The following is a 26,641-nucleotide window of genomic DNA, read 5'->3' as shown; positions in this document are numbered from 1 at the left end:
GCAGTGTGCCAGGAACTGTTAGAATGCTAGTTGATGACCAAGATGATAAAGTTGTAGAAATATCTGAAACAGATGATAAGAAAATGAAAGTCTGAATCGAAGTTAATGAATGGGAATTAACCAGGAATATGTACAATTGTTATACAAAGCCATTGTTTCTTAATAATATTAATACAAGTGTTATAGCTAAACATTTAATTTATAAACCAGAGGAGAATAAGAAAAAGGAAGTGTTAACCTTAAAAGAATCATCTAATTCAGATAAACCTGTAGTAACTAGCTCTATTTGTAACAGTAATATTGATGAATCACTCAAAACAAATCTGATTGTTTATGGAAAGGGCATGAATTATACCAAAGAAAATAAACATAATCGAAATTGTGAAATCAAACAATGACTCGTATAAAAGAACGTAGTAGATCGAAGAAATGATATGAGAGGTCAGTCTCGCATCCAAGAACAGAAAGATTCAGAAATTATGGAACAATTCAGTAATAAAGTAGCTGAACTGATGACAACAAAGTCAGATGTAACAAATGAAAATAAAAACAGGAAATTAAATACAAAAACAAAATAGTAATCAAGAAAATCATAACACAACTAATCTAACTCAGACCATTAGAAGATCTGTTACAAATTATGAATTCCATATGCTTCTGAGAAACAGTCGATCAGTATTGCTAGTAAGTATACACAAAAGGTTGCAAGTGCTAAAAATAAGAATGCTCAGTTTGAAACATCTTCCAGAAAATTACAAAATATTTATAACATATAATGATGACAGAAATCGTGGTATTTCTGTATCAGAAAACCAATCATTCTCTACTTGCGTAGTAGACTATGGTGGTCCAATATCATGGCGAGCAGAGCATTTGTAAATCTTGTATAGCATTTTCATATGTTTTGCAACTAAAGCTATCCATTTCTGATCTGACATCAGTCATTTATTGCAGCATTTAAAAGATTTATATTATGGTGTACTCCCACTCAAAGTCTTTTCTGATAACGGTTTGTTCAATTTTCTGTTCTGCCAAAAATATAGTTTATAATTTGTATCGACCTTTAAATTCAGAAAAATTGAAATCAGACATTCAAGCATTCACAACTACACAAGGTATAACCTGGCCATTTATTCCCCCTCTCTTCATCCCATTTTGGTGGTTTATGGGAAAGCGCATTCAAAGGCATTAAATTTCATATGCGTCATGTAATTGGACAAACGATCTGTAATTTTGGAGAATTATATATAAAGTTTAACACATATTAAAGACCTGTGCATAAGTTATGCCATTTACCAATCCCAAACAATTGATTTAAATAATGTTTTTAAGTAATATCTTTTATTGATTTAATTATTTCGTACTATTTGTAATTTCATTTAAGTATATTCTTGTAATATGATTGTTAACATGCTCAAAAACACTGTATTAACATTTATAATCTAATTTACATATATATAAAGGTGCAACAAGACACCAGTAATAATGTAATAATTTATTTATTGATCTTGAGGAATAAAATTCCCTAGATTTATTTATTTTTTAAGATTTATCTGGATGTAATTTCAAACTGTTATATATTGCAATATTCAGTTGTATTATTATTTATTTAAGCAATAAGCATAATTATTATTTGAAGTACTAATTACAGATTATGTTTTTATGAGCTTTATAATTACTTTATTATACACTTGTTGAATACTATTAATATTAAACCACAAATGAATGTAAATGCCATTTCTAGTAATCATAAAAATTATCAGTTTAATTATATTCATGTATGTAACTTATTTGTAATTTCTAATTATGTTATTGTCTGTAATAATTTTATTTACATTGTTAAACAAAAAATCATCTTCATATTTTTGGCAGGAAGTCATAAGACCCAAGGTATTTAAATGAAGGTTGGCATTCCTGCTAAATTCTCACATTTTTTGTCACCCATTAGCTCAGGTTAGCCCTGCCAAATGTTCACTTATTTGTGATTCCTTTTTTAAATGAGGAACTTTTAATTTTTAAAAAGTCCTTCAGACATCTGCACTTGGCTCCATACATGCACTGCTCCCAGCAGTTCACGTGGCTCCATCCACACTATAAAAGCTGGCCCTGGACTAGAGTGGTTTAGTTCCTTCATCCAGAGGCTGAACTTGTGTTTGTTATGAATGTACAAGTAATTAATATAATAATGTTAATTATATAATTTATAGGTTCAAGATTATAATAAAAACAATTTATATATTATAAATAAAGTCAGCTTTTATTTATTTGTATGAATCAGTGAACAACAAATATTTAGATTAATTTAAACTTAATTAAGGTATTAAACCAAGGCTGCCAATTATTCAACAGGCGCTAACCATCTGCATCACTAACATATCACAGTAAATGACCATGAACTAGAAATTTGTGGTTTTTTTCCTTCTGTCATCATTAATACTGCAAATGGAGGAAGGTATTAATTGGTAATATCCTACTCTTAATGTTTAGAATTTTATTAAATATGTTTGTTATGATTACCACTGCTTTAGAATTTAATTTTTTAACCAGATTACATGCTACTTATCAAGATACTAATAAACACCATCTTAAGGATGGTGTTCCTTATATTTATTATTTAGAGAAGATTTGTTGATTTTAACATTATATTTACAGTTTATAAGAAGGGAAGGTAGAAGCCCAAAAAAGTGTCAGAATGAAAATTGAAAAATCAAACATTCTTAACCATTTTTCATTTTAAGTAAGCACATATATATGATCAAATAAAAAGGATTAGATACAGTAAAGTATTTTATGAAGAGATTAGTTTTTGAAAGATGAAACACTATTTTATACATATATATTTTAGAAAAAAAGCCCGTTTTTTATAAATTTCAATAAAATTATATATGAATAACATGGAATCAATGACCATCTCTATGGCAGAGTGGTAGTATCTTGACCTTTATCTGGAAATAATAGGGTTGAATCCAAATCAGGCTTTGCGTTTTTCATATGCTATAAAATTTCCATTTCTTATTCCCATGCACAACTTCCAGCTTATATGGTGAATTAATCATAAAAAAAAAAAAAAATAGGGTCAGACAAAATTATGAACACCAGCTGGCTCACAACTTGAGATATACCAATAACATAACCAAGATTTCAGTTTTGGAGATCAATTTAGTCATTATAATTACCATTATTACAATCCTTTAGCAATTAGTGTCATATCCCACTTTTTCACATACTTTCCAAAAAGACTACAGACAATTTAGATTATTTATTGTGTAGTTGGTGCATGAAACTGAATCAAAATGATTTGTCATGTAAATCTATATACACATCACATTGTATACAAACTTTTTTCTGTTTTACCTGGGAAAGTGTACACTAAAAAATTCATTTGTGGATGAGTGGTTTCCTCTGTATGATGATGAATTCATATAACTGTTAAGTACTGAAAGGATTTATAAATTCTCAGAATAGATTATACTGAAGTTATAACAAACTTAAATAAGATTTCTTGACAAAAGCAGGTCTACATTTATAAAAATGAAAGTCTATCAGATAAGACATCATTTCAAGACCACTTTGTCTGCTTGCACCATTCAAAAAATTTACCAGAAGCCAGTGCTCCCCAAATCACCAGAACCTTCTTTCAAATGTTTAATTTGAATATAATTTTTGAAAAAATAAAAAGAATAATTTTTATAAATGTTATATTCTAGTTATTAATATTTTGCTTACATCAGAGAATACATTCAGATTAACAGCATTGACTGCCATAATTACAGAAAATTAAGAATAACTAAATTATTTATTTTGAAATAAGATTAATGGAAAACCCTCTGATAGCAGGATTTTCTAGACTATTAATCGCTGTATTAACTTGAAGAACTATTTTGAGAGTTTACTAAAGATAAAAAATTTCATATTGTATTCATAAAATTAATAACTTCTACTGGATTAAAAAAATGAACTTATATATAAGCAAAGAAATAAATAAACACCAATCTTAAAGAAATAAAAAACTACTTAGATATTTAATCTATTTTTTATAGTTTTCATTTATAAACCAAATTATGCTAAAATTGTTAACTGTCATAATATAAAATAATATTTAAAAGAAAGCCACATAAATAAATACTTGTTAACTTACTTAATAACTAAGTCATTGTAATTTAACTGCTTAATTATAACAAATAATGCAGTTATAATAAAAAAACAATTTACTGTATTTTATTTGCATTATTGATAGAAGGAAGTACTAATTTAATATGCAAATAGTTTAAAGGAGATGCCAATCTCCTTTTTATGTATATATATTTTTTTATATTTACTACACAACACATGTGCTTAGACTAATTTTTAAATTATTTGAATCAAGTGTCAAATTATGTATTGGTTCATTGAGTAAAAAAAGGTAAGACAATTACATCCTGTTCTTCACCATTTAATTTATAAAATATTAAATACTTGGCAAAATGATAATTTAATTTTATAATGAACTGCATAAATTGCAATTATAAATAACAGCATTAGTAAACATTAACAAAAACTTAAGACACAATAGGCAAAATATTTAATTACTAATATTAATAAATAGAAATGGAATCATCTTCGTGTAAAATAGGAATAAAACAAACCAAAATTTTTTGTTGGGATAATATTACAAAACAATAAATCTTTAAAAATGAAAATTTCTGGACGACAAATACTAAGTGATTGATTACAACATGAAACAAAAACATTTCTACAAGGGAAAAGATGAGTACTTATTGAATAACTAACAGTACATATTGAATAAATAACAGTAAAATTACATTAAAAATAAAAATAATACTCTTTCAATTCTTTAGTGTCCGACTTTCATAAATAAGTACAAATTAGAAACAAGCTATTTAACAACTAGATACTATTAATTTTATTCTGACTTCAAAAGTCAGAATTTAAAGAAAAATTGAAAAAGTATTTTTTTTTTTAATTTGCAATTGGATGGACCTAAAAAAGGTTGTTTATAAGACATAGAAAAGAAAGAAATTTGCATCTTGATAAAAAAAAAATTGAAGAATTGGAAAGAAACTGCTAAGGTTTTTCTCAAGTGCCAGACTACATTTCATAGTTTTCTAATTTTCCCAGATAATTTTTGCATGAAAATATTTTAAATAAAAATAACACCAAGTTTTGTTTATCATTCATTAACTATAAAATACAATATTAAATGACTGATGACAAAATAAAGAAAAATATCTTTTAACTGTCCAAGTAGAGAATGTGATTTCTATTTTTAAAAATTCTTTCACTTATGTTACATGGGAAAATTTTCTGTGGGATCACCTAATGAAGTTTTTTTTACTTATAAAACTCAAAAGACAGGAGAATCTTTTCTTTTCATTTTTAACTTCTTTATTTTATAAATTTGGATTTTAACCAATCTCTGTAATTGTAGTTTGGTATTTGCCTGATAGATCATGTATGAACTCTGTAATGTTTAGTTAAGTTATAAAACTTATTTTTCAGGGTACAATTTGTTTCTCTTAGGCAATAAGACTTAGATTTTATTTAAATTTTTTTAGCTTTTAATGTTTCATTTTAAAGATGCTGTTCTATGTAACTATATGATAGGAATGTTCTTTGTTTCATGAATGCAAATCATCTTGAAGAAGATGTTTTTTTAAACAGCTTACAATTTTACTGTTTTAAAGGTGTTTCCATTTCCATTACACTTAATTTTTTATATTTAAATGAAGTGTTTGTTACTAATAAAACAGGCCAACATAGCTCTCAATATAATAATTCTACTTTTGTAAAAAAAAATAAATAAAACATTTTAGCTTGGAAAACTTGAAAATCTGAAAAAAACTTTAACCTGGCCTGAATATTAATAGGCTGGATTTGATTATTTTTTGTAAAATGATGTTTATGTGGAGGACAGTGACTACTCTAAAAACCTGTGTGGGGTAATTAACTCCATTTTTATGTGTCTTTACCTTTTTTCTTGATAAGTGCCTTAGAACTTATGCTAACCAATGAATAGATTTGGTTTTTTCAGTTTGATGCTGGGTAGCCAGTTCTTTATTTTCGAGTGGTAACTCCAGCTGTGGAATCACCAGTGGATGGTGATTTAGAGGATGCATAAAATGCTAAGCTAGATGTAGAGAGCCTATTGGATAACACCAAACCTCTAACATCGTATAATACTTACATCCAATTATAATAAAATGAAGTTAAAAAATTAATTGGACTGTGATACTATCTCAGTGGGAATAAGAAAGGAAAAGTGAATGAAGCTTTTACCTATTTACACAAATCTCAATAAAGAAGCATAGAAAAATATAGATATAACACATAATATTAACTTAACTGCATACAAAACTATGAAAAAGAAATAAAATTAGACCAATCTAAAAAATAAAAACTATGAAATAAATAAATGATGTAGAAATATTTAAAATTCTACGAGTATATGGTCTATATAATAAAGTAGTATATACTATGGATCGTAGATCTGCTATGTTCTATAAATCTCAATTTATGGAAATAAATGATTTATTTATTTTCAAAAATATGAACTATCATTTTGTGGGATATTCATGATTCTTTTTCACTTCTATTAAACTGTTTTTGTTAAACATAAAATATTATTTCAAAAATCAAGATTGCTGGATCAATTAAAACATTTTTTTAAAGATTTGTTATCACGTTTTCTAAAAAATGTATTCTCAGTTTTTGTAAAATAAAAACCACACATAGATTTTTAGAAAACAGTCATTAGAACTAACAAAGTATGATTGAAAATTACTTATCCCTGTTTTTGATACTTTCATATTTAAATATCTAAGTTATTAAAAAAAAAAGCCTTTCAGTAGCACTATCAAAAAGTCTTTGAAAGAAGTTCCATTAATCTATTTGAAAACAAATTGATTAATATTTAATTAATGTAAAGTATTATATGTCTTGCGTACTTTCTTTTCAGTGAATTAAATAATTTTGTTTAAAACACCCAATTTATTTATTTTTTATTCAGTTCAAATTTCTATCTTCAAAGTCATCACAAATAAGTTAGTTAGATATATAATGCTTTTTATACTTATTGTATTATCAAATATAAATTCAATTTGGCACTGACACCAATTTTTGTGATAGGATCTTGCAAATTTTATTGTTCAAATTTTATTGTTGCCTGAAAAATCTTTCAGGCATGACATTTTCACACGCTACAAAATTAATGTTTTCAGCACATATAAAACATACCAGTGGCTACAATTGGGCATCTATCTGTTGTTACTGAGAGAATAAAAAAATAATAAGGCAAGCACTCGCTATTTGTTTGATTGGTTATCACTGCAGATCAACTGTTGTAGTTCTGTGCTGCTGCAGAATCCTTAGATGTAGTTACTTAAATAGATTTGAAGACATGTTGCTGTTGTATTTCATTGGAATTAAATCCATAGCAATGGGTAGGAATCCGACCAATATCATTACTAAACAGTAATTTATTTGATGGGTTGTATAATTAAAGTAATGTTCATATTAATGAGACGGTAATGTTCAGTATGAATCAAAACACCACCATTACTTACTTTACTGTTAGTCTCAGCAGCTTGTTGAATTCAGAATTTCAAATTACCAGCTCAGCAATATGTGCATTACCTATGAGCTGCACAGTAGGTGGTATGGATAGGTCCAAACTTGTGTCCCTCAGGTGTTGGAATTATGTTGCATCAGATGGGATGGATGTTGATAAAATATAAGCTCTCAAGTTATGTGAATGTAGGGTCAGATTTAAAGTATTCAACACTGACACAACATTACTTTATAGATTGGCATTAACGTATATGTCGTAACATATGGAATGAGTAATAAACAAAGATTATTTGATTCATGTAATGATGAAATGGTAACCCATGAAATCATCAGCAATTAAAATGTGAATACCTAGAAAGAATTTTCTAAAAGGTAACTTTATATTATGTAAACTGCATAATATTTTGGATGTAGTTTTGCTCTGGGTTTAGTTACAAAATCTATAAAAATACTCTAAAAATGAAAAACTTGTTTAATATAAAGCAGTTGACCTTATAACCATAAAAGTGATTAATTCTTATGTTTTCCTCAATACAATAATAAAAATTTCATGGAAACATGAAAAGCGAACATTAAAATTTATTTTTTCTTAAATTACCACGTGTGGTTATGAATCAGGTTACTTTGTGATGGTCTGACGTTTTAAGGAGAAATTAAAAAAAAATCTGACGTGGACGCTACATGACTTCCTTGTACGCCTATTAAATTACATAAAATTTTATTTCATTAATAATTTATTATCTTTCTTTTTTTTATTGTTATTACTGAATTATTATTTATTGTAATTTTTTTTACAATCAGAGGTTAATAATTAATAAATCAATATATTTAAATTAAAAAAAAAGCAGGTGAAGTCTGATTCAAACCGATGTGCCTTCCCCTACGATCCAAATTCATTAAGTAAAATTTGATTTGGCTATAACTAGTATCAATGAAATTAATTACCACTTATATCGTTGAAAAGCTTTGAACGGGGGTTATTACTGCAGTTAAAAAAAGTCCAAAATCCAAATTGTTTTTGATTTTGGGCTCTTTTTGATCATTCGATTGCAATCAAAAGGGGAGTGTACAACAGTACTAAATCTAAAATTTCAACGGCTAATCGTTTTTGAGCTATGCGAGATAGAGACGTCACGCCGAAACTAGTAAAAATGGATTCAGGGATGGTCAAAATGGATATTTCCGTTGAAATCTGGTAATCGAAATTTTTCACGATCAGAATATTTCCTTTACTTCGTACTATTTTTAGAATGTATCTGACAGTACCAACTTTGATGATACACACAAGACTTATTGTAAGAATTTTTTTTTATGTTGGCAGCAAAACTGACTTAACGCGCCAAAACAGTACCTTCTCTCGACGTCTGATAGATGGTATGCTTGTGGTTATGTTTACATGATTATCTAAACGTTATTGCCTTCTGAGTAACAGTTACATTTATTAATTATACTAATTGTAATTAACAGTTTTACCTTTTTCCTAGGTACGGTCGTACATTAATTTTTTCAGTATGACATCAACAAACTCATTAAGGAAACATATCATATCGTCATTTAATATGTACGGATTTTATGTAAGAAGGTAATCTAATGAATTAATTGATTTTCGTTTCACAGTGCATAAATCATGGTGGTATATTAAAATGTGCTTGAAATTACATTTTCTTCCAGCAAGTAGCCGTTTTAGTCATATATTTTCTTTTTCAAAATATTGTAAAATAGTTTGTGGTTTTGTTGCCTTAGTGAAATTGTTTTATCTTTATGTTTGAGGTTGTTGTATATGCTGGAAGAGTAGGATTTTTGAATTTAAGGATTAATTACTATCTTATACATAAAAGTACTTGTCAAATATGTGGAAATATGATTTCAGAAGATCTTTGCTAAACTATAATCCAGTCCCACTGGTATTGCAAATGGTGATTGTTAATTGTGTTTAATTAATTTGTATTGTTTGTTAAATGTAGTGTGTGATTGTTAATTATGTTTAATTAGTTTGTATATTTTGTAAAATGTAGTGTGTTTTATAATGATTTTTTTTTCTTTGTAAAATCATTGTCTATCATTCCACTTTTGTGAGGTGTTTTACTAAGGATGTTGAGTGTAATGGTTGTGTATTTTATTGGTAGATGAATTTGTGCCCAGTTTTCCCAGTGTAGTATCGTCTTCACCAGTCATTGTAATGTAAATTGTAAATGTTTGGATTTCAAATTATCTATTTGTACTTTATTATTATTTTGTGGTTTTGAAAACATCACTGCTACCTTTTGTGAAAATGTTACCAATTTTATGTTATAATTGATGTGCTATATTTTGTATATAATGTGTTCAAGTGTAGTCGCAAATCATAAAAAAAAAAAATATTATGCTGTATAAACCACGTTTCAGGTAATTTATTGTATTGAATTTATCAATAATCATCAGCTGACATGGCTGTACGTAATAGGCAATGTAACATCTTGGAATATAGTTCTTTCTGTTGTTGGGATTAGTTGTGTTTTGGATGTATATGACAATTGTGGATTTTTAAAAGTAAATGATAGTATAATTTGGGTATTTACGTATTAATGCCACCGCATCTGCAGCTTTATTTAAAAACAAAGTAGTCAATCGGATTTCGGTGGAAAATGGGCCGAGTTTAACATAGATTCATAAATTAACAGGAGTGTTATTAATAATACACAGGAGTGTATTTAAATAATAAATAATTGAAATAATTACTGAATTTATTAAATAAATACTCAAAAAATTACGGTGTTAATTAGTCAAGGTTAGTAAGTATAAGTTAAGTTTGGTTAAATTATATTTATAAAATAAATAAATATAAATAACCGTTTATTAAAATTAATAAAGAGACTGTTAATTTTCTACCGAAATCCGATTGACTACTTTGTTTTTAAATAAAGCTGTAGCTGCGGTGGCGTTAATACGTAAGTACCATAATTTGTTAATTATTGAGTTAATAAGCACTTTTATCATTCATCATTTAGTACTTTAAAACAAGCACCATTAGTATTTACACTGAGGTAATGACTGGATTTTAATAAATTTTCTGTTTTCATATCTCCAGTATTTAGGAAGCAAGTTGTTTTTCATTATTTTCAAACATAATTTAATCATTTTTACCTATGAATAATTGCTACTTCTTTTGTGCGTTTTCCTTTGCATTTAATGGCATGTTTTGCTTATGTTTAGTGAAGCTTGTGATTACCTTTTGAGTCAGCTTGAATCACTTGACAGGACAGATGTTGATGAATGGATTGAAAAACTCGCAGAACATATTGGAAGAAAGGGCTTATCTGAACCATTTTTGGAATTAGGTGATATAGAAACTGCAGTTGAGGTATATACTTTATTTAATTTTACTGTTTTTTTATTTTATTTTAATTATCTTTAAAAATATTGTTTTTTATATGTTCAATTAATTGGTAGATTTGTATGATATACTAGAAGTGTACAAATATCTAGTGCAGCTATTTTGATTTGGGGTCCTTGGGCAGTTATGTCACTTATGTAATGAGTATACCTGTTGCTTGTTAAACATTCATGGACTGCTAGGCCAGATGTGTTGTTACAGCAGCAATTTTAGAATTCTACATCTGAATAATGGTTTATGACAATATCAAGAAGCTGTTACAATTGAATATATTTGGTTTAGCCAGTTATTAGTAATAACTACCTGTGTTATCCAGACTCACACAAATTTGAAATTAAACCATAGTTTCAAAATGTTAGTAATTTAACTTAAATTCAAATTTAATTTATCAGTTTCATAGATAACGATCATTTTTCCTGAAGCAAAATTTTCTTAAAATATAATTTGGTTGTATCATGAACTTAAATCTGAAGTTTGAATTCAAATCCTCAGGAATGGTATTTTTCACTTGTACAAATTTCATACCACATTCCTCTAGTAGGTTGGTTTTAGGAAGGAAATGTGGCTGAAAAACCCTCCCAAATCATTTCTACTTAATCTTCAGGAAAAAACGAGTGAAAATGGGCTTAAACAGATTGAAAAAGAGGTATAATTAAATAAATCTGTCAAGAGATGTTTTGTTGGTTAGGTAATTTATTGAAAACAGTAATGAAGAAAAATTTTTTTCTATTTATATATGTATGTGTGTGTGCGCACGCATATATATATTCTAGCTGGTTGGGGCTTGCTTCGATTGCCTTACCATCTAGCCAGGGGGTGGTGCCCCTTGAATCCCTGGGGCTCAGGCAAACTTGGGAGACAAGGGGCAACCGTAGGGCATGGAGCCTACCCCAGGGCCGCAGAGTTTATTTTGCTAGCCATTCCTGCTTAGCTTGCTTAACTTGTCCTTCCTGTAGAGCTCTCTTCAAACGCCATTCTCGTCTAATCAGAAGACTCTGATTCCTGATCCCTGCAGTGTTTATTACCATTATGGTGTGAGAATAATACTGATAACAGAACTATTCAGAGTTTATTGAAACTTGAAAAGGAAACTAAAAGAGACAGAATAGTGTAGTAATTATGGTAACTAAAGAACACTCTTTTTGATGATGAAAAATTCATTACTTATTTCTGTTGCCATGTGACAAAAATATAATAATGAAGTAAAAGGATTAATCTTTTTTTTCTTTAATGAATATCTTTAATTCACAACTTTACCCCCAGGGGACTAGGGCTTTGGTCTATGGCTTAAAACCTTTCCTGGGTAACATGACTGTATCCTGCAAATTTGAAAGCACTCAGTCAGTTGGTTCTGGCGTGATGCCATAACAAACAAATGAACTTTCAGCTTTATAAAAGTTATATGTATTTTTATAATATTATCTTTTTTTTTATCCCTTGTTGACTCAGTACTGATTATAGCTGAATGATGTTTTTGGAGATTAAAGGTTATAACCTTTTACAGTTTTAAAAAAATGTTTTATCATAAATTTTTCTATCAATTTTGTCTTTATAACATCTGTAGTTTCAAATAATTTAGTTTTGTAAATTAATATATGTATTTGCTCAGTTTCTTTGTTGAATATTAAAAAAAAAAAATCTGTTTGGCTATAATTTACTTAATAAATAAATAATAAAGAAAGAACCAATCATTTGTCAATCTTAAAAAGATTATCTTTAGATTTTGTATTTTTTTATTCTTGCGATATATCCAATGACTTCTGTAGCTTTAAAATATTTAAATTTTGTTTAGATAATCCCAAAACAGTATTGAATAATGACAAGAGAAATTCAGTATACATTATTTTGTTATGTTGAGCTTTTGTTAAGGTTAAAAGATGTATAAGCCTTCTTATTGCTTAGTAGCAAGTGGTAGAATTTATTCTTTCTTTACAGCAAACAGAAGGTAGTTGAATATGTTTTGTGATGGCTTTAAATGGATTTTCAAAGTAAACAGTAATCTAGAAATCTTTAGCATTGTATATCAGATTTTCATTTTCAAAACATTAAACTTTAAACACATGGAATCAATTAAAGAATAAAAAAATGTATATATAAAGAATATTAAAACTATACTGTACGAAATGAAACAAAAAATGTAATAAAGTTATTTGAAGGTTTCCTGAAATTAACAACCACTAAAGACAAATGTATGGTAGAAGGAAAATTTTCATAGAAAAGGATAGTTTTCAATAACCATTCCTGAGAACTTATTTTATGTTAAAAATACAAAATGTGAATAGCTGGTAAACTAAGCGTTTCCAGTTATATGGTTGATATATTCTACTTTATTTCGATGTGGGGGAACCATACCCTGAATTCTTGAAACTGTTTTTATAAACACTTGTACATTATATAGATAATATAAGTGAGGATTGTGAACATCAAATTATATTTGAAAATAATATTAGATTTTTTCTTAGCAACATTGCAGTTTTCCTTGTATTATGCAAAATAAAAAAATAATAAGCATTAGAATAGTTTTTTAGTTATTAATATCAGTCTGTTCATAAAACTGTAGCAACATGATTTTGGGCTTATGTAATTTTGAAATTCCAAATCCTGGTTAAAAGTTTGTTATATTTGGATGTTAAAATTGATCCATTGCTAAATTGGATTAAACTTTTTGAATTATTATATAAAGGAATTTTAGCATTTATCTCTTCCTCTGTAACTTTAAATGTACTTAAAATTATATGTTTTTGCTGCATTATTTGTTCTCAGTTTTATTTGAAAGCCACATACTACTTGTGAAGAACATTTTCAAAAACCCAGAAGAAAACAAAATTGGTGACAAAGTTAGTGTATCAGGATGACTAATTCTGGGGAAAATTTTTAAAAGTAAAATTCTCACCTTACTGTCTTTTTTTTTGTAGTGTCTTAACGTGTAGATAAAAAATATTAACTTGTTTTCAATGAATTGCATTGTTCACAATTCTTTTACATACGTTATAGTGGTCATATATCATAATGGAATTATCTGCTTTAATCTCTTGCTCCATATTCTCATATTACAGGTAAAACCTTGGAGTTCTTGATAGTTCCTTTTTATCATTTTTAATTTCTCTTGGCTTTCTTCATTGCACCTACTGACCGGTCTAGCACTGTTTTAATCAATCCTTCTATTCATGATATTTCCCAGCCAAAATCAGCCTTCTGTTCATTCCCTTCTTTACTTCTTCATTTTTTACTCTCTCCATTTACTTTTTTTTAACCTCCTCCTTGCCCATACTGTAAATGTCTTAAGCCTTCTTTTTTCCTTATTTTCTTAGTGTCCCAAGTTTCACATATGTGAACATCAAACTAACACTTAACAAGGTGTTTCTTCAAGTCTAACTCTATTTTACTCAATAACTGTTCCTATTAAACACTTTTTTAACAATTGCTGTTCAGATTTTTGTTTTATTTTACTTTGCAGTTTTCTATTAATACTATACCTACTACCTCCACCTTATTCAGTTTTCCTTCTTTTGTGTGGGTGTTCATTTGCTTGTCTTGTCTTTATGCTCATTATCTTAATTTTCTTAACATTTATTTTATATTTTCATTACATCTTGTAATTTTTAAATCATTTGTTGAGTATTCTATGTTTCATCTCCTAAAACCATCTCAACATTTGCGAACTTTAAAAACATTTATTTTCACTTTCCTGCATTGATCTCTTCATCCTACCCTAGAGTATTTTTTTTTTGTCGTATCATCAACGTAAATATTAAACAAATTTAGAGATAAGAAACAACTTTATTTACTCTTCTTCAAGTCAAAAATCACTCAGTTTGGTATCCTTAACTTCGGATGGGTTACCTTTCCAGTCTACTCAGGCTTTTAATATTTCTATTAGTTAATCCCATTTGACCTGATCGAATGCTTTTCCCCTTATCTATTAAGCATCCTTTTATACATCTCTCATCAGTAATTCTTATTAGCCTAAGTAATATGCCTTTTGTTTTTTCCCCAGATCACATTGTACTTCTGTAACCATTTGCTTCATATTTTACATAGTCTTCTGTTGTGAAGTTTTGTAATGGTTTTTGGTGATTGATATTTGTAATCGTTATGTTTATTTTGAATTTTTCTACTGTACTGATGATTACAATTTTTTTTTATGTGCTACAAAAAAACATATTTAATAATTTTAAAAATCTTGTTTTGTCTGTGCCTCAAGTGCAGGTACTTACAATATTTTTTATGAAAATGATGTGCACATCAACAAACTTAGCTAGCAGATTTAACAAATCTTATAGTAGTGTTATTAAATTATAAGCTAAATTATATGCACTCCTTAAAATGCAACATCTTACTTAAAATAGCCTAGACATTTAGATCTCATTTGACCAGATTAAAATCATGTAAAAAAATATTTTGATTGGCATTTTCAAGAATTATGACTTTTCTCTTGAGAATATTTTTTGTTGTTGTTTTGTGTAGTAATCAGTCCATCTGAGATATCAGTTTTAGTTAAGTATGTATTTCAGTTTGTTCTGTTTATGAAAGTACCAACATACCTCTTGTTATTTGTTAAATCAATTTGTTCCTACATAATTTCTTAAATTTTATTTATGCAATGACAAAAGTGACTAACCATTTTTCTGGTGTTCAATTTATATTCAGTTTAAATTGCTTTTAACTTCGTATTAATGATTACATTATCAGTGTATTTTGGTCACTGGGTTACTTCAAGTTAATTATGCTACCTTAAGAATGAGTCGGCATGGATCTGAGCAAGGCCGACATTTCATATGCACAATTTATGTCTTACAAATGTTTAAAATGACTGATGTTTACATTTCTCACAAATAAAAAAATAGATTGAGAATTTATTAGAAATACTAATTCTTATAAAAAGGTTTGTTACAAAAAATTTAAATGTAGCAAACTGGAATGGTTTTTTTATTTTACATTATACATGTGTAATAAAAGATGATAATAAAAACCGTGATAGCTTGTAAGCTTTGATTTTATAATGTAATATATGAGCATGGTTCTTATTTTGCCTATTTTAAGTGTTTTATATATTAAATTATTTTTTGTTGAATGCTATTGTGAAGTACTACATACAAATATATATTTTTCAGGCTTGTTGTAAGCATGCTGTGGAAAGTAGTCAACCATTATTATCTGTAATTTCAGCATTTGATGTTCCAAAATTTGATTATAATATTGACTTGAAAAAATTTCTTCCTGTTGTTCAGTCAAAATTTCCTTTATTGGACTGCCCTAAAGGTTGCACTAAATTTTACACTGAAAGGTTTGTAAGTAGAATTATTTTTCATGTTATTAAAAAAGTGTTTTATTTATTAATTTTTTTCCATAGTTTGGTGACTACAAGTATTAATTTGAAACTTAAAAATAAAATTATGAATGAAGTGTAATATTATCAGTTCTGTAAAGTTTATTTCATAACTTCATATTGTTAACAATTGATTATTTTATACTTTCCATTCTTGACTTTACCCATTTGTTGCAGTTGAAAATTTTATTCATAACTTTTTGTTTGGTGAATCAGTTATTAATGAAATTTTTGAAATAGTTTTGTAGCTATTAATCTTGTAACTTAAAGCTCTTATCTGAAAGTTATTTGCTTGTCAACTATTAATCATTCAAGCCATTATTCAGGTAAGTGGTTTGCATCATAGTTGACTAACTGTTATTACATCTGATAAGGACTGATTTAGAATTATATATATATTTTTTTGAGTAATAACCCTATGTATATGGGTTATTAAATATAGGGTAATATACAAGGGTAAGTCAATTATTATCCGCATTGTAGTTATAAATTTTATTGCAATACAAATAGGAAATTTACATGTACATCATTTATCAACATAGTCCCCTTGCGTTTCAACGCACTTGGTCCATTGTTGCACAAGCTTCCTGATGCCATCATAAAAGAAGGTTTTTGGTTGAGCTGCGAACCAGGAATGCACAGCTTCTTTCACCGTTTCGTCTGAGGTAAATCGACGACCCCTTAATGCCTCTTTGAGGGAACCAAACAAGTGGTAGTCAGAAGGTGCAAGATCAGGACTATACGGAGGATGACCCATTACTTAGTTTCTGGAGTGTTTCAGCAGTGCGGGCAGCAGTATGTGGATGGGCATTGTCATGCAACAACACAACACCTTTCGACATTAGTCCTCGGCATTTGCTTCGAATTGCAGGCTTTAGCTTGGCAGTAAGCATCTTACTGTAACGTGCACTATTTATTGTCGTGTCCCTTTCCTCATAATGTTCCAGTACTGGGCCTTGTGAGTCCCAAAAAACCATAAGCATCAGTTTTCCTGCTGACAGTTGGGTCTTGATTTTTTTTTTTTAGCAGAGTGAATTTGGATGTTTCCATTCCATACTCTGCCGTTTACTCTCCGGCTCTTAATGATGGATCCATGTTTTGTCACCAGTGATGATTCTGTCTTAAGAAGATGTCCCATTCGTTACCATAGCGATTCCAATGCTTTTGGCAGATGTCCAAGGCGTTTGTTTATGCAACTGTGAGAGTATTTTGGGACCCATCTTGCACAGACTTTATGAAACCCAAGTCTGTTGTAGATGATTTCGTAGGCAGAACCATGACTAATTTGCAGACGATGTGCCACTTCATCAATAGTTACTCTGTCTAAGAAAACCATGTCACGTGCACACTCAGTGTTTTCCTCATTTATGTTCGGCTCCTTTGTCGTGCGTAACACTTGTGCGATCATTTTTGAATTTTTCAATCCATTTGTAGACATTTCGTTACGGCAACACACTGTTCCCGTACAGTACCGAATGTCTTCGATGAATTCTGGCCCCTGATATACCTTCTGATCGCAAAAAACGGATCACTGAACGTTGCTCTTCTTTGGTGTCAACAGAAAGCGGGGCAACGATAATGGAACTAACCTAGCAGCATCAAACTTGCACAGACATAACAACAATTAAACCACGCATGCGTCATCTACGCAACACGACAGTACTACTAATATAAACAAAAATATAACTATGTTGCGGATAATAATTGGCTTAACCTCGTACAAAGGGTATAAAATCATTTCTGGTTGTGTGTTATAAACAAATCGGTTTTCATTGATATATAACGTGCATGCACAGTAGACATCAGCTAAATATTGTTACATGTATAGTTAGTTGCCATTTTGTTCTGTACCACTTGAATGAAATATGGAGCTGATTGGTGTGGCTTAGGTCAGTTGTAAGAGTAGCAACATTCGTTTGTTGCAAGGAGAAGGAAGATCTGAAGCCTAGATCTGAGTTATGGTAGTTATGAAATGAGTTATAGTTCTGTGAGAATGGTGCATGAAATTCAGGGAAGAGTGCATTAATTTGTGCAATGAAGAAGGAATAAGGTGACATTCTATTTCAAGTGAACATGTTGAAAAAATTGAACATGCCATATGTGATAAACACCGCTTCACAATTTTTGAACTTAGTGGAAGTTTTCCTCAAATTTCAAGGTTCACTCTTTATAAAATTGTTACAGACAGATTGGTTTTTCATAGGTACTGAAACAACTTACAGATGCTTGCAAAACAAAAAGAATGGGAGTGGCATTGACTTTAAAGTAGTACAACATTAAAGGATTGAATTTCTTGATAGTATTGTTACTGGTATGAGGCATGGATTTGGTTCATCAGTGTTGAGATTAAAGAACAGGCCAAATAGTGGATGCATACACGCTTCCAAAGAAGCCCAAAAAAATTCAAACATAACCATGTTTTCTGACTGCAAAATAATTTTTTTGGCATACTGTATGAAGCTGGGTTTGACAATAACTGCAGATGTTTATTTTGAAGTCTTGACAAAGCAAAGAGCAAACAGAATAAACAGCGAGAGATGCTTATGAAAGTGATCATTTTTTTTACATCACCGCTAGCACTATGGCTGTACTAACCAAGTTAAATGGTAAATAGTTTACCATCTCTGCTACAGCCCTGATTTGGCACACCAGTTGGCACCTTCTGATTTTCATCTGTTCGCAAAACTGAAGAATTGGCTGGCTGGCTGTTTAATACTTCAAAAGCAATAATGGAGTCAAAGAATGGATGGATACTTTGATGGCATCACTCTTTGAAGAGGGAAAAGACAAGCTGCTGTCAAGAAACATCTGCTGAATTTGGGTGAGGACTTATGTTGAAAAGTAACATAAATGCTTTTTGTAACTTTTGTGTACAGTAAATTTTTTCAAGTTATTTTATTTATTTTTATTACTCAACCACATGTTAATTTATAAATAATCCCTGAAATTATACTGTGGTGAATATATAATTATTCTTATAATAGAACAAAGCAAATTTAAAATATGAGAAGAAATGTGATGTATCAGAAGTGAAGCGTGAAGTGTTTCATTTTTTACAGAAAGAGCTTTATAAAATTTTTTCAGATAGTAAATTTGATCTACTTTTAAAAATTAATAAACTCCTAAATTAGTTACTGTCTTGCAATTTACCTTTAAAGATAGTAGCAGGGTTCACTGTTGACATAATTGAAAAGGCAAGTGGTCTACTAAAAGTGTTAAGCATTTCTAGAACATTTGATTACAACAGTATACAGTCTTTGGTAAAAGGTTGTGCAGAACTGATCTGAAAATTAATTTCTTTTCTATTTTTCATTCATGTTTCTTTTAAGGTTGTTGGTTTCCAGATTTTCTGAGCATAGTAATGTGAACCAGTTTGTAAAAACTGCCTTCCAAAAAATCCTGGTTTTATTTGTCATCTGGTAAATTTTCCAATCTGGTGAACATTTTTATCATGGACTAGCAGTCAGACCTATTTGAGGTATGTTGAAAATTGAATGCAGTGCTGATCTCCACAGCTTGTAGATTTCAACACATTATCTAGCTCTTGCATTGTAGTCTAGACTAAGAATGAATTCATTTTTCTTGCTGTCCGCTGTTGCTGAGTAGGTAGCGTATTGGCATTTTGTGCAGAGGTCCTGAGTTTTAGCCTAATCAGGCATGGCATCTTTTTACACCCTATCAATTTCTATTACTAATGATTGATGATGCTGCTGTATCATAACCACCAAAAAAAATGTTGTAGACTGTTTAGTATAACAATAAGTGTATCAATTCATGTAGGTAGTTTTAGATTTTGATGATTAAAACCTGAACATTTGCATATAAAGTGGATTTTTCTTTTTTAAAATTTAGTCCTCTAATCTTTCAACTTTAAGGTTTTTTTTCACGTATTGATATGTCCTCAACTTTTTTTAAACTAATATATAAATTTTTCTTGCAAGTTGTAAATCACTTCACAACATGTATCATGTTGATTTTTTTCTTAATTATTGTTAGTGTAAGTATTAAAGAGAGATTTCATTTGTGTAAGCTTTAAACTTTTGATGTTCAGGAAGATACGAATTTAAGAATTGTGTCTTCAGTTGGTACATCAGCCTTGTCTGTATTTCAAAACATATAACCAATATTATTTTTAAATAAAAAACTTAACTAAATTTATAAGTAGCAAAATTTACTGTGATATATTAAAATGATGCAAAATATGAATTTGTATGCACCATGTAGATTAACTGTTTATATTTACATGGCAATGTAGTTTTTACTAAAAAAAAATCATTTTTAGAAAATATAAAATCAATGTAAGATTCTTCATTAGATTCAACATATAGATAGATTCAACATTTCCAGTTCTTCATAGAAATTCTTCTTAGAAATCAATTAAAGAACACATAAGTAATGAAAATCAGTTTTAAGTGTCATTTCATTTATTGTGTTTAGTCTGAAAACAGGTTTCTTAGGAGTAATATTAAAGAAAAGTTGGGGCTAAAATCAAGATATATGTTATTCATAATATAAATTGTAACATTCTCAGAATTCAGAGTGATTAAAAATCAATTTGGAATTTACATATTATAATCAGGTTAGTGCATGTAAATATTTTTTAAAATTACCTTAGACTGTGTTTTTTTTTTTTTTTTTGTAGGTATTTGCTTTTAAAGCAGAGAACACTACGACATCATTTATTTAGAAGTGGCCAACAATTTCAGATTCAGCCAGTTGATGTTCTTCTAAGTACTACCAATAAGATAGGACATGTTGTAATACTTGGAATGTTAACAACAATGAAAGATGGTCGTTACCAATTAGAAGATCCTACTGGCACAATACCAATATCTTTAGTTGGAACTATATCCTTTTGCATTTAAATTTAATTAATACTTTATGAATTTTTATTTCTTAATTTTATTTATTAGTTAATTAAGAATCAAACAGATAATAGGGATAAAGTTAATTGCTATGCCCATAATGAGTTTGTTATTGTTCTTAAAAATGAAAATGAAGCCACCTAAAAGCTTTTTGCAAAAATGGAGTTATTTATATATTAATTTTTATTCATGGTTCTTGAAGAACTTGAAAATCAGGAAAAGTTTTGAAAATCTGATTAATGAAACTTGATGAAACATGATAGAAATAATTTTTTTATAAAATTTAATAACCCCTAGCAGATTGTGTAAGATTTGAAATCACATAACATACAATAGTAATTAATGTAAATGATTTATTTTTCCGTTTGTATGCAAAATATTGAGAAAACAAAAGTAAAAAAGAATCCATACATTTGAAGGATCTTGTAACTATTTTCTTATTGATACTTTTTACATTTCCAAACCATTGCTCAACCTGCCCTGCTTAATTTTTGCCCCAACTTTTATAAACCTGACGTTCCTTAGAGATTTATTTCTGAAGCTTAGTTTCTGTTCTGTTCACTTCATGAGGTTTATCCATGCTTATAATCTTGTGTACTGTTGGTGCAACTATGTTTCATTGGAGCCAATAATTCACTTCATTCGTTGTATAAATTTTTAATTAATGAGAACGTAAGAAGAAAATTAGTAAACTTTTCGTACAAAAAGGGGATTCAGTGGCACTTATTTTGTCAAATTCACCTCATTTCGGAGGCTTATGGGACGCCACGATAAAGTCAGTGAAATATCATTTAAAACGTATAGTAAGAAATTTAGCTTTAACCTTTGAGGAACCCATTACTATATTGACACAAATAGAAGCTTGCCTTAATTCTTGCCCCCTTTGTATATTATTTTCCAATTCCTCTGATTTCCAATCTCTAACTTCAGGACACTTCTTAGTTGGTGGTTCTCTTACTTCTCTACCTAATCTTAATGTAACTGACGTACCTTTAAATAGATGGCAGTTAGTTCAGACCATCTGGCACCAGTGGTCCTCTGACTACCTATCTCAACTTCAATAACGTTCCAAATGGAGACCTGAGCATCCATTGCTTCAACCTGGAACTCTAGTTTTATTAAAAGAGAATAACATGCCACCACTGCAGTGGAAACTAGGTGTTATTGATGATATACATCCTGGACCGGACCAGATAACCTTGTTTGAATAGCTACAATTAATACAGCAACAGGGACTTGTAAAAGATCCATCACCAAGATAGTCCATTACCCACCAGTGACAGATATTTTTTATTATTGTTTAATTTATTAATTATTCTTCTGTTTGTTATTTTTTTATATTCAGTTTCTTGCTTTTGAATTTTAAGAAATCATACTGATTTCTGGTGGGTGGTATGTTCAGGCAGCACTGCTATCTGGCACCATGCGATATGAAATATTAGTTTTTTCTTCTTTTCAACATAATTTGTTTATGTTTTATTCATTAATTGTTAGTGTGTAACACACAACCATACAATACAGCCTAGTTGCTAAGCTTGTTGGATTTGATGTTATTATACTATCACAAGATGTATTAAATTACAATTGTTAATACGAATCAGTTTTTGTTTTATTCACAGTCCATTTAACATAACGAAACAAAAGGTTTATTAAGTTAACATAAGAATTTTAATGAGATTTTTATAAATATTTTGAAACTAAACCATTAAAAAAAAAACCATTTTAGGCACTGAAAGGTAAAAACTGAAAAAATCAGAAAGAGATGGGTTTTCTGCTATGTATGTAGGAAAAATATATTCAGTCTATAATAAAAAAGTGAACCTTGCTATTCATTTTCAGATTCTATATGTTAAAATGAACAAAATGTTCTATGAAAAAATGGTGATTTCTCCCTTCATTTTCCTTCTGTCTGCCATTTTTGTTTTTTAAAGAAAAATTTATATCTCAAAATTAAATGTAGGAATGATTATAATATTTGATATGCATCTTTATATAAATTTTCTCTGAAAAATTAAAAAAAAATATGTTGTAAATTTCAGCATGATGGCCGTGTCAAATTTTACTCTTTTGGTAAACCATAGTTTTAAGAAAATACAATTATATAACTTAAATGTTAAGCCTTTCATAAAAAACAAAATGACTTCTTTGAAAAAGTAATTTTTTATTAGTGATGGAATAAAATCCATCTGAAAATTATGTCATCAGTTTTTTGCAATAACTTTGTTAATAAGTTTTTATGTTTTTGAAGTATTTTATGTTTATTACATTTTTCCTCCATTTGCTTTGTGTCCTTCCTCAGAGCCTCTAGAAAGTATCAGTATTCTGATCAGTTTGCCATTAAAAGTAAGTTGGCTTAGATTGTAATTATAAAATCATGTTATATTAGATAAACTAAATTTATGTAGAAATTTTTAATTTACAATGAAATAGATAAAAATTTCAACGTTAATTATCTGAACATAAACATTGAATTACATGACTTAATCATAACAGAAATTTATAGGAAACTGAATTATATATAATTTATACACATCTCACAAAGATTCTAACATACCTTGGATGTATAAAATCAATAGTTTTAGAAATATGTTCCATAGGGCATGCATATTAACTAATAATAACGATGTTAAAATGTACAAAGGATATGCAGAAATGGATATAATAATAATTTTAGTAATAAATTAATAAATATTTATTATACTTCCACTAAATCTAAAAATTTTTATTTTAAAATTTTTTCCTAAAATCTATATGTATATAATATAAGAATTCCTTAATACTTTGCACAAGTATCATACTGGATTCTACACGGAGAACTGTTTTGTGCTTGCTGAAGGTTCTTATAAAGATGAAGTATTCAACGTTGACTCTATTGGTTTTCCTCCCACTGAACCAGCAAGTGTTAGCAGGTAAATAAAGTTTAATGATTTTAATGTAGAGGCTATTTGTTTCTCATAGTATCCTTTTGTAAAAATGATGTCGTCAGTTTGAACTTTTTAACATTAACTGTAGTTAGTATACAATGTAACACTTGCTAAACTTTTATTTTTTCGTGCAAGCTTGGAAGATCAAATGGTGATATCCATTATTTTTTTTTTGTATATTAGACATTACTACATTAATCATTTTACTATTTAATTTTTGTTATAAATTGTGAATCAAGACAAGATGTCGAAAAGATGCCTCTCAGTAGTTAAGTTTGTACTGTTAACTTTCTTCATTTATTAATGTATATAATAATTTTTTGAAAATGCAAATAATTCATTAAGATACTGACATTTAATATTACATTTTACTAATAAAATTTAATATTAAATGAAATACAAACCACTAAAACACAGTAAATAGATAAGTTAAACTTACTGTATTAATTCCAAGAATCGATTTTTGTGGGATCCGCATCTTCAATTGTTATTAAATTCTATAATTACATTAAAACATATTTATTTATAATTTTGTTAATTGGTCAAAATTGTTTTCTATTTTGAAAATGTTGATATCTATTATGGATGAATACCCAAATATTAGAATCATTCTAGTTCTGGACAGCAGAATCCACATTTGCTCGTAAATTAACTGGACTACCAAAAATGCATAAATTAAACATCCCAGTGTGACTTTTAATTTATTTTAAATCTGCCCATTGTGATATTATATCCGAAAATAATAGATAAAATTCTTAGGAATAAAATTATTTTACCTAACACATTTAATACAAAGAATGGTTACGAATTAATAAATAAATAGCTTAAATGTAAATAAAGACACTAGAATGGTTAGTAATGACATAATTTAACATGTATCCAAATTTACCTATGGACCATACCTTAAAAAGAATAAAAATAAATTAAAAAGTAACCAAGAAAATCCAAAATTTATTAAAGGTATCGTCACTATTACAAGAAATATCAATCAAAAAATTATTTTGAGTTTAATAAACATTATACACAAAAAAAATCTTACCTATGGGATTTCCACTATCATCTATTATGTCAGAAATATATTTACAAGATTTTGAGAGTAAATTAGTATATGGTATCACTTTATACACTTAAAGTTTTAATATGGATATGATGTGTTGATGTTAATCTCATTATGTATAACCCAATAATAAACAGTATGCATCTATTAAAGAAATTAAATTCTTTTAATGAAATTTTGTAATTAACATTTGAAATAGATAATAATAGAATGTTAAAACTATTTAGATGTCAGTTTCAAAATAAACAAGGACAGCCAAATTTAATCATCAGTGTACAGAAAACTTGCTTTTAATAATGTAAAATTTCATAAAAATTCAAATCATCCGTCTCATAAAATTACCTCTTATACAAATATGTATCTTATTAATGCCACTGTTACTGTGTGTTCTACACGAAGAGCTGCACAATTAACTCCAGCTATATGCTGTATGTGCTTTATTTTGGTTCATTGGTAGGATATAAATACAGCAAGTTACAAATTACCGCTCTGATTTTGCCAAGTATCATTAATACAGGGCATGTCAATGTAGACTACTTGCTACAGCTGTCTTATCAATGACAGAAGCATTATGGTAAAATTATTTTATTACTTTATGACTTTATTTTACTAATATTGTCCAAATTTTTCAAGGTACTGCCCAGTTTTATCAGTTTATTAGGCCCAAAGCTCTTTACTAATATTAGTTGCCTGTTTTTGCTAATCCTATTACCATTAAATCTATTTTTATTTTCTTGTAGCAAGTTGGTTAGACTTGAAAGAACCACAAAGTTTCAGTTTATATATATAGTTTTTAATAACATGTTGGTATTCAAGGATTATACATACCACTACATTCATAATGTTACTCAGTTTATAGTCTTGATTCCCATGTATAACTTAAATATTATCATGTAACCTAAAAGATAACTGATCTTGATTGCATATGTATATTAAAAGTATATTCTGTGCTTTTAATCAAAGTTAAAACCAAACTTTGGCTGATGAAAGTACTTCTATTAAAAGTTATTTTTGTTATTGATGAGTTCATACAGCTGTTATATCACAAGCATCTAATTTGGCATAATGTTCTTGTGTTTACACACACACGCAGCCGCTTTGAATTGTAGTGCTTGTACAAATTGAATTGTGCAATTCTCAGGAATGGTCGAACTGAGAATGTACAAGACTACACTTCATTTACCGGAGGCTTAACAGGAAAAAGAAAGAATGTTCTTGTGTTAGTAAGACTTTTGTAAAATTTTAAGAAATGTGGAACTAGAAAACAATAAATAAACAATTTGTAATGTTTATACGGCTTTTCATAATGTTCTTAGGAGTTAAAAAAATTTGGTACAAAAAAAAGTATTTCACTTACTTAAATGAAAGTTGTACGAGATGATGCAGGGACTCAAACAGTTTTTGTTAAAATCTATAAATGTTCAATATGTGCTCTTCTGGTGACACGGCACACATCAACACAAAAGTCTAGCTCTTGCCAAACTCGTTGTAACATGTCATTTTCGATAGAGTTGATTGCATTGATTA

The 26,641-nt window shown here is 28.7% G+C and overlaps 1 protein-coding gene across 1 annotated transcript in view; it reads left to right on the top strand.

Annotated features, from left to right (window-relative positions):
• Window positions 1-8,644: 8,644 nt before the first annotated feature.
• PolE2 (DNA polymerase epsilon subunit 2) overlaps window positions 8,645-26,641 on the top strand; it is a 29,101-nt gene continuing 11,104 nt past the window's right edge. The window contains exons 1-5 of the mRNA XM_075365345.1: window positions 8,645-8,761; window positions 10,759-10,906; window positions 16,054-16,226; window positions 20,911-21,115; window positions 23,921-24,042. Of these exons, the coding sequence (XP_075221460.1) occupies window positions 8,682-8,761; window positions 10,759-10,906; window positions 16,054-16,226; window positions 20,911-21,115; window positions 23,921-24,042 (728 nt within the window). The 5' untranslated portion in view covers window positions 8,645-8,681. The remainder of the gene's footprint in view (window positions 8,762-10,758; window positions 10,907-16,053; window positions 16,227-20,910; window positions 21,116-23,920; window positions 24,043-26,641) is intronic.

Source organism: Lycorma delicatula, chromosome 5, assembly GCF_047948215.1.
Source record: "Lycorma delicatula isolate Av1 chromosome 5, ASM4794821v1, whole genome shotgun sequence".
NCBI classification, from domain to species: Eukaryota; Metazoa; Arthropoda; class Insecta; order Hemiptera; family Fulgoridae; genus Lycorma; species Lycorma delicatula.
This window is presented reverse-complemented; position numbering and strand designations above follow the sequence as displayed.